The 9,797-nt window shown below is 36.9% G+C and overlaps 2 protein-coding genes across 2 annotated transcripts in view; both read right to left on the reverse strand.

Annotated features, from left to right (window-relative positions):
* Positions 1–593: 593 nt before the first annotated feature.
* Positions 594–2,603, reverse strand: LOC108580236. Its single transcript, XM_017943946.1, has 6 exons — positions 2,310–2,603; positions 1,290–1,696; positions 1,125–1,224; positions 961–1,062; positions 725–880; positions 594–659 (listed from the first exon to the last, which is right to left on the reverse strand). The coding sequence occupies exons 1-6, from the start codon at positions 2,601–2,603 to the stop codon at positions 594–596; spliced, it is 1,125 nt and encodes a 374-aa protein (XP_017799435.1).
* A 336-nt stretch (positions 2,604–2,939) lies between these two features.
* LOC108580238 overlaps positions 2,940–9,797 on the reverse strand; it is an 8,950-nt gene continuing 2,092 nt past the window's right edge. Inside the window, exons 6-10 of the mRNA XM_017943947.1 lie at positions 6,480–6,886; positions 4,900–4,999; positions 4,722–4,823; positions 4,500–4,658; positions 2,940–3,017 (exon numbers count right to left, since the gene is read on the reverse strand). Coding sequence (XP_017799436.1) covers positions 2,940–3,017; positions 4,500–4,658; positions 4,722–4,823; positions 4,900–4,999; positions 6,480–6,886 — 846 coding nt within the window. The remainder of the gene's footprint in view (positions 3,018–4,499; positions 4,659–4,721; positions 4,824–4,899; positions 5,000–6,479; positions 6,887–9,797) is intronic.

The following is a 9,797-nucleotide window of genomic DNA, read 5'->3' on the forward strand; positions in this document are numbered from 1 at the left end:
TAACATGGGCGCAGCAATGACGCAGACCTAGGCTTAGGACCATCTGTACTGCCACTTGTAGAATCCAAACTTAATGACTCTTGTAGAGAATTTACTGTATTGCGTTGAAGGTACGCACATCGGCTCGTTTTTAAACTTTGATGGCCATTTAGAACCATCCAAAACCACAAAGTTTAATATCTGTATATACTAATATATTCAGGACACTCTCCTCTATCTTTTAAGGCTAAATGGAACTTCTTAGTGTTTTGAGTTTTCACGCAATACCTCACTTTTGTCCAAAATAGTGTGTTTTTACATAAATCCATATTTTTCAAAAACTGAGGGTGATAGAGCAATTCTGCTTGCGGATTCGTGTTTGGGGCGAGAATCTCTATAAGGATCACCCAATGGATATTGCAGATTTTTCTGAAGGTCAAAATTTGTTGGATAGTGTTATCAAGTAATCACTTGTTTTGAGAAATTGCTAATGGCTCATTTTGACCCGGCTGATGTTTCTAGTGTTAATAAAATTAGTGGAAAGTGATTTTTAATTGTGTGCTTTAATTTTAAGCTTGATATTTTATTTGTCACAAAACAAAGTCAAAACACACTTAGGCTGATTTTGCATCCAGCACGACGCGCAAAGCGGTGAAAACCGAGAACGCATTTGACAGGTACTGAAATGTTATTTTGTTATCCTAATGTTATCAATTTTCTATCTACGTACAGTAATTTATCTTACCGAGCAATAATAACGAAGAGAAAGCTCCGGCACGATGCAACTAACTGACAGAATTACCGGTTCTTGGTGTACCAATATGTATAATACATTTTTCTGCATTTCCAATGTTTGTCCGTACCACGTTAAATCATACACACTTTGTGAAACCTTTGCACTCTAATAATCACGGAAGATCAATTATATTCAACAAAATAAATAATTTATAGAATAAAGGTAAATCATAAAATACGATTTACCATGTCTTTCATGTAGTCAGCTGACCATGCGTACATATAAATTTCTGCGAGTACAGTGAAGCTTACAGTTACGAATTGCACTTTCACAATTAACGGTATTTCCTGTTCGATTGACGTTTCATCAATTTATTACATTACACACAAAATTTCCAAATTTTACTCACCATTATTAATGTAATACTACTTAGAGTAAGAGCCAAAATGCTCATTGCTATAGCGTTGAGTACTATAAGCCGAAAACCGTCAACCACTTCTTTGGCGTACCTAAAAATTATGGCAAACAATCAGTTACGATAAAGTAATCATAAATTGCAAAATCTTCTTATCACCTCCTCAGTAGTAGCTGTTTCTTAACACAGATGATTAACATATGAATACTTGAACTTTGTTGAACCTCCAGAGTTAAGCAATGAAATCTCGCAGCCGTAATCCAGAGTAAAAGAGCTCCGAAAATGCTTACACATATGTGTGCACTGTACTGAAAGCTTATGAAAGATTGGTGCAGGTAGACAATAGCATTCATGGGTGTACGATTAACGCGAAACGGATACTCTGCACTGCTGGGAAAAGGATTTGGTAGAACAACGGGTCCTAATACGAAACAAGTTGCACAGAGGTATGTCCAAATTAACGAACCACCGTAAAAAAGTTTGCATTTTTGGATATAGTTGTGGAGAATTTCCCTTTCGAATTGCTGCGCCTCTTTGACGTACGTGATCATTTCTGTAATTATTCGCTGTAAAGAACCATAAGTGCTGTTGGAATTCACCGATAAGACGCGCACACACGCTTCTTACGGCACGTAAGCGGGGAGCGTTTTTGACCTGGGGTTTATTGCACCCCTTGTTGGCTCGAGCAAGCAAGAGAAATAGTATCGTCGCGCAAATACGCACCCACGCTTAGGGTCGCCACAAGAGTTTTCGATGCAGTGTCTTTTCGACAGTTAACTTCACGATGATATTTATTGGATGATTGGAAAAATTCGTGGCCGATTTTCGGAGGTTGCGGAAACCTTGTCACAGTTTGGCACAGATGTTTGTTTTAGCGTCATGTTACATTCCTATCGAAAGATACACCGCTTGTGTTTTATTTTCAGATAATTGTTCATTTTATTTTCAAATGAAATGTGCCTTTGCACACACCGCTTATGTTTTATTTTCAAATCGGGCACGAACTTTTGCAATCATCTAGTATTATTCAATATTAACTGCCTATTGACTAGACTCTACCGTATTTAGCAATGAACAACCAATCGAAATCACGTATTGTCTTTCTTCAAATATACAAAAGTCCAGCAAAGACACAAATTTTCTCCTCGAAATTCTAAGATGAAACATTTGAGAACTTACCTGCAGAAGGTCGTAGTTGGTGAAACATATGACAGTCTGCATAATCATTTGAAAAACACCCATCGACAAGCAGATGCTCTGAGAAAGAACAATGACATCGTCGAAGTGCAAGTAAGTTGAGTACAACAGTGGTAAGAGTAAAATGAGTGCGCTGATCGCGCTGCAAATTTGTAAAATTTTAAAAGCAACGACTTGAGCTTTACTAGCAGAGCTAGAAAGTGGCCAACAGACTGCCAGAGCCACGCTAAACCAAATGATGTCGATGACTTTCTCCGGTGTCAGTTGTTTCAACATAATTACGCGAGTTGGATTACTTTGCACTGCACTTTCTTGAAAAGTACGATACAATTGAAAAGCTTAGGAAGTAGCTGAGAATTCAAAGACGTTACCACGATAAAATTACTTCCCACGCCGTAGGCAATTTAATAAATCATACTTAACGTGGCGTTTAAAATCAACGTAGCGCTTTTCTTCGGACCATGTTTTACGCAACTGGCACGGTAGCAATTATTGACTGTATTATACAAGGGTTAAGCGTGCGGTATTGGAATCATTGGAAAAGAACGCTTGCTTTATATTAGATAAGTCGTACATTTTATCGATGTATTTAGATACATAGGTATATAGTCTCTATATACTTTCGACAGCAGTTTCGCTTTCGACCATGATACGCAACGCAGTGAAGTAAGATAAAGACTTGTATAGATACTGGAAATGAAGAAAGAAGAAACTAGTATTAGAAAAGAAAAACATAACTCCATCGAAATCAAACATCTTTATTTCAAATAATTCCCACGATGTTCCATACACTTGTTAACGTATTACAGCAGCGTTAATTCTGCTTGTATAAAAATCCGAATCTCTAACAGGAAGCAAGAAACTGCTGAAAGGTGTGCTATTTCCTAAATTTTTCTTGTGTACGGAAATTCTCAAGTGAGGGGAAAAAGTGAAAATCGGGGGATGAGATAGAGCTTTGTTAGATCTTTAACCCTTTGTACTCGGAGATCATTTTGCTATAGCAAAAGTTTGCAAATGGGATATTTGAAATTTTCTAAAATTAACGTCAAAACAAACCATACTATTTTACTTAAATATTCAATGTATTCTGTATTTCACTGTGGTGAAGAAATTTATAGAGGTCTCACAAATCTGCTGTCCGATTTGATCAAGTATTTACCAAGTGACAATTACTTAATGTCGCTACTCAGTCGCCACTCGATCGCAAAGAGTTAATAGTTTATTTATTGCAGAGTTGATATTAATATATGAAAATGTATTGACGCTATACATTCCCAGAGATGTCAATAACCAACTGCAAACTGAACAAAGGAAAAAAAGGAAGAACCGATCGCTCACACATGCAAGTACATCACCCAGCCACAGTCGATCACATGAATGTACGTGGTACGCGAGAATACTTAAGACTAAAAGAACAATCAAACGAATAGTCAAAATCATAGCGGTCTAATTAATAGTTTATTTATTGCAGAGTTGATATTAATATATGAAAATGTATTGACGCTATACATTCCCAGAGATGTCAACAACCAACTGCAAACTGAACAAAGGAAAAAAAGGAAGAACCGATCGCTCACACATGCAAGTACATCACCCAGTCACAGTCGATCACATGAATGTACGCGGTACGCGAGAATACTTAAGACTAAAAGAACAATCAAACGAATAGTCAAAATCATAGCGGTCTAAATATCTTTTTCCAATAAACTTCAATGCCCAGTTGATGCAATTTTTGTGCAGTTGCACTTTTGCTACATATAGTCTGGCGTAGTTATGCAAACGGTTAGGGCCTTTTCTGTCGACCAGAGCTGTTTGCTGTACTTTTAGTTTCGTTGCTATGCAACTCTGCAGTGATAGTGGAACTCCGGGCTTAAGAAACTTTGGTGAATTAATCAGTGAGTAGACCAGCAGACTACTCGCACGATTATTTTCGGGTGTAAACTATTTACAATTTTGGATCAGAGAGATTCATTTTCGTCTTTCTTTTTCATAGAGATTCGGATTTTTAAGTAGGCCGAATTAATGCTCCTGTAACACGTTGACAAAAGTGTTTCGAACATTATGGAAATTATTTTAAATAAAAATGTTTCATTTCAGCGGAGTTACTGTTTCCTCAAGATAGTCTAATAATTGTGAGATTAGAAGAAAAAGTGCAACAAAAGTAGTACCTACCATTGCATAGTATGGCAGGGATAGTTTTGGAACTATGCCATTAATTCGAATAGCTTCGAGCCTCTGAGACCTTTGTATAATATAGTATACCTTTTTTTGCAATCTAATATCCTTTTCGAACCAATCTGTGTTGTAAATATCTGCCGCAAGCTTCGTACTCTACGGCGAAGTTAAAGTTAACATTTCATTGTTTAAAATGGATTATTGTGATCGTTTAATTACCATACGCATCAAATTATCCGCAGGCCAAGCGTACATGAAGAGCTCCACGCTGGCGCTGAATACTACGACCGCGTATAAAGCTTTCAAAAGCAATGGTTGATTCTATTTCGAAAAAATGTCAATTTTATACTTTTCAAATTCACGTTTAATCTTGATATATCATGAAAGGACTACTTACAGCGATTAAATTCAAGCTACCAAAAATTACGGCCACGGTAGTAGTCGCAATAGTGGTCAAAATTAGGAACTTGATAGATTGTCGAATTGTTTTCGTATACCTAAATGTTCAAGTGCATTGGATTATGTACATTTATACAAAAATGTTAATAGTTAATGTAGAAATAATGCATATTCAACGAAAATCACCGCATCTTCCTTTAACATATACCGATATAACGATAAAGTTAAATACAGATTACACTTAGAAGAACAATGAAATTTTTAATGAAAATTATTTGATAAAATAGGCAAAACGGGGCCCTTTAAAATGCATTTTGTTTCAAGTCGATATCTTCATTGGTTCCGGAGATACGGGACTCTAAAGGAAACTATTAAAATCGGGGGGAGTTATGAATGATTCTTAGAAATTCGTGTGACCTACATTTTTTCCTGGAAACGCTTACGCGCGAGTAGTAGTAGCGAAAAAAACTATTATGCAACGCCTGCCAGTGACCGGCGAACACGTGCGAGGCGTAAGGCGAAACAATGTAAACAAGTGAGAGTGAGAGGTCCGAGTCGCGCGACAACGAGAGAGATAGTAAACTACTAAAAATTACGGTTCCCTTTGCACCGCGATATCTCGGGAACGAGTAGAGATATCGACGTGAAACAAAGTGCGTTTTACAGAGGAACGTTCGCCGCTTCTAACAAGGGTAAACTCGTGTAAATAACTTGGTGCACTTCGGAGAAATAATTATCCAAAGTTTTGATAAATTTAATGCACGTTACGGATGTTTTTAAGAAATTTTTGCGGCGAAAAAATATTTCTTTAACGTAATATTACTTTTGATGATGCTGTTAACATCCCTCTATGTATCATATGTATATGCACAAGGCGAGTCATATAATTTCTTCATTCCGAATAATTTCTAAACGTGTTCTACAAGAAAGTGTTTTATATAGAAATTTCATAGTGTCAAATGAAATGTATGAAACTACATTATTAAATAACCCATTTGTTTACGAGATATCAAGGTGAGTTTGAATTTTCTAAACGAAGTACTTTATTTGGTATGAATCGTTCAAGGTCTCGCTATTTATCTTACTTAAAGTAGATGCTCAAAGTGATACTCGCTAACTTCCATTCACCTGTGCATTCCGTTAAGTAAAGATAACACTTCGATAATGTGCAGTGTAAATAATACTTCAAAGTAATGATAACAATTGAACTATCTCTGTAGTAAATGTTGCACAGGTTTCAACAATTCGGTTTTTCGTGTCTTTCACTCTTATTGGCGAGTCACAATAAACTGTGAACCAATTTTTAAGATTAATACTTCCTTGTAGAAAATTCACTATTCTTTTCGATTTTGTTACACAGGTAAAGGTACATATTCCATTTAAAAAATTCAAGCTCACCTTAATATCTCGTAGACAAATACGTTATTTAGAGAAAAACAGCTTCAGTATCATACATATTCTTTTCAATATTTTTCTATTTCTGTATAGAACACCGTTTTATAGAACACATTTTAAAGAGGTGAACAAATTACGCGACTCACCCCTGTACACGATATATCGAAATAAAATGGAAATAACCTGAGAAGTTCACTGTGCTTCTCTATGCAGGCATTGAATTCACAGTGAGTATTTGCATTTCGCATCTCGTTTCCCAATAGCTCGAACCTGGCAGCCGCGTATCGCAGAAGAAGAGCAATTTGAGTGTCGATGGCCATACCAGCGGACGCCTGAAAACCAACTAACGACTGATGGAAATAAATAACAATCTTGAACAGTGTATGTTCCACTTGGAAAGGATATATCGCATGAGTGGGGAACGTCTGTGGTGAGTACAATGGACCACTTATGACGAAGATGGTCGTGAGGAAGCACCATAATATATAAATCCCATGAAAGTATTTGTATCTGTCCACGTATCGTTGCAGGACAACTTTTTCCTTCGAGGTGGCGTATCTGCAGAAATTCTCCATGTCGAAGTACAATACCTGCGAAGCATTGTTTTTCACCGGTGACAGTTCAATTAAAATGTTTAACAGAAATGTTTCTATCGAAATCACGGTCGACTTACCTGGAATTGCTTCTGCTGGAAACGGCACATTATCATTTTGATTGCCACCTGGGCGACAGCCGAGGCGAGGCTGACTGTTTTCCCAAGAATGATGGGGTCTTTACGGTACTCGTAAATTCCGCTCAATAGCGGCAAAAGCAGCGCGATGGTGCTAACGAATGCTGTGCTCCACAACGTATTAAAGAGCAAAACTTGAGTTCTGGTCGCCAGAGGTGACGGTGGCCACGAACAAGTTACAGCGACGCTCAGTTTCGTGAACGAGATCGCTTGTTCCGGCGTTATACTTTTCCTCATCTCCGCTGTTGACTTCTAGAAAAATTCTCGATACGATCGTATTACCGCCGCTTCTGGGTAGAGTATTGCTTTCCTCGTGGAAGTCAAAGGTTCGCGAAGGGTGAAAATACCAGGAATATTACACGAAGGGATGTTACGATCGAAACAGCATGTACACATTCCGTTCTGTTGCAATTTTAATTGAAACCCGTACGACTTTCGAAACAAGCCAAAATCTGATGGAAGAATGAACTAATAGCGTTGAAGGTTTTCATTGCTTTGAAATTGTGTATCGTGCTCTTGTTTGCGCTGTATCGAACGCGAGATCAAATTAATAAATAACGCGCAACCCGTGCGCTATGTAATCAGGATTCATCGGTGGATGTAATTATTTCTGTACTTCGTGAGAATATCGCGTGTTCTTTCACTATGTAGTATTCATACAACCTCGCCCCGTTTGCTGCACCGTGCTTGTTTCAATTTTCCTGGGGAAATGGTGTAGATATTCAAGTGGAAAGTGTTGTGTAGTGTACTTATGTATAAGTGGCGTGGTATGAAGGATAAACGTGGATGATGGAGTATATGGATTACGTATTTACGAAGCTTTTGCATTTTTGGTAAGATCTTTTCGAAATTGTTGCAATAGATTGCTTTAATTACGGATTTTATAGGAGGATCTCACAGGAGATTTTCACGAGAAGCACGTGCATATTGCATCGGCAATACTTTATCAGGTATATATAAGGAATTGGCAAATCAGAGCTTGTTTGCTCCATAAAATGAATGAAATTTTCTTGAATCTAACATAGATATAAACCATGCATATATTAACGAATATAACTATTTTACTTCAATATGTAATGTATTTTTGTTGTACAAGATCTTGTAACACTTCGTTAGAAGTTGGTTCTATCGAACTATCAGTGAACGATTTATGGTGGTCCACAGACCTGCTGTTCTGGAACATATCAGCTCCGTTAATTATTCACCAAATTGTGAATACAATAGTAATGTCTCTTCTCAGTCGCCTCTCGAGTGCAAAGGGTTAACAAATGAAAAATTTGTAAATCTCTGTGTGTAAAACGAAAGAGGCTCGTCACCTCTCGTATTAAGTTGGGGGACTTAAAATCCAGCAGAAATTAATGTACACTATTGTTGAAAAGCTTAATCGCATCAGTTAAAATGCAATAAAACGGAAAGTAACTGTAGGAGAAACGTTAATTAAGCGAGAATAAATAACTTCACTGTGTCGAGTTCGACATAAAACTTTGAATTTGACGAACGAAATTAGAATTTCGTCCACTTGAACGAAACGAATTCATATAAATTGAATTACACGTCGCACTTTTGTATCGCGCGATTAACCCTAACGGGGAGTCTCCGGGTCTTTTTCCACCCGTCACCTTCTTACTTTTTTAAGTACCTTTGGTGTTATCAATTTTACGTTTCCTTAACATCGTATTAAAAGTTTATTGTCCAGGTTCATGGTAAGAAAAATTGTTACGCATAAAGTCTTTCAGTCTTTTTTCACCTGGAAACCTTAAGTGTAGGTATAGTCGTACAGAAGAATGCGCTAGGGTTAAATTTATGAGCGGTAGTGTAAATACGATATTTTAATTTTACGAGAACTACAAATATTACAGTCTGGATAGATCGTCACGGAATATTTATAAAGAGACGGAAAACAAGGCAGTCTGAAATAGATATTGGATGGAAGAAGAACAGAGAGAATGCATTTTATGTAAGGAAGGAAGTCTAAAGCATTGGATAGAAGAATGTAGAGGAGTTGAGGATAAAAGTATAAGATTGAAGGAAACGGTGGAAGGTTGAAGTAATAGAACGGTTAAGGAAACTGAAGGGGAAGAAGGAGGCAGAAGTAAGACAGGCGTGGAGGGTGAATAGTGTTCTAGAGTACAAGAAAGTACCAAAGAGAGGGGATATATAGGCGAAATAGAAAAAAGTGCTATACATTAGAGTAGAGAGCGTAGAACGTATGGATGAAAATGAAAAGCTACTGTAAGCTAATTTCATTTTGTAGCCGGCAAGCAAGAAATTAATATAAATATATACATACATTTATAAAATTATTATTATAAAAAAATATATACAGTAAATTCTCCACAAGTGTCAGTCCGCAAGGAACCTAAACCTGACACTTGTAGAGTCAGGGACTACGTTTTCGAGCCTCGCGCCCACCTTTGTAGTTTGCCGAATGTAGACAAGGACAGCGAATAAAATAAGGATGAAACGTGAGTCGAGGCAACCAAGCGATTTAAATACCAACTTTTTTAATTTTGCTTTTTTTCATCTGGAATTTTTTTTATCATATTGATGAGATTTTTCTGATGAAAATGACATCAAACACGACATTATTTGAACAACATTTACTTATTAACACGTTCACTGTCTGGCGTGACAGTGAATAAGTAAATGTTGTTGAAATTATATCGTGTTTGATATCATTTTCATCAGAAAAATCTCAGCAACATATTAAAACAAATTTCAGATGAAAAAAAGTAAAATTAAAGAAATTATATTTTTCTATTATGAATTGT

The sequence above is a fragment of the Habropoda laboriosa genome, unplaced genomic scaffold (genome assembly GCF_001263275.1).
Source record: "Habropoda laboriosa isolate 0110345459 unplaced genomic scaffold, ASM126327v1 scaffold9, whole genome shotgun sequence".
Lineage (NCBI taxonomy): Eukaryota > Metazoa > Arthropoda > Insecta > Hymenoptera > Apidae > Habropoda > Habropoda laboriosa.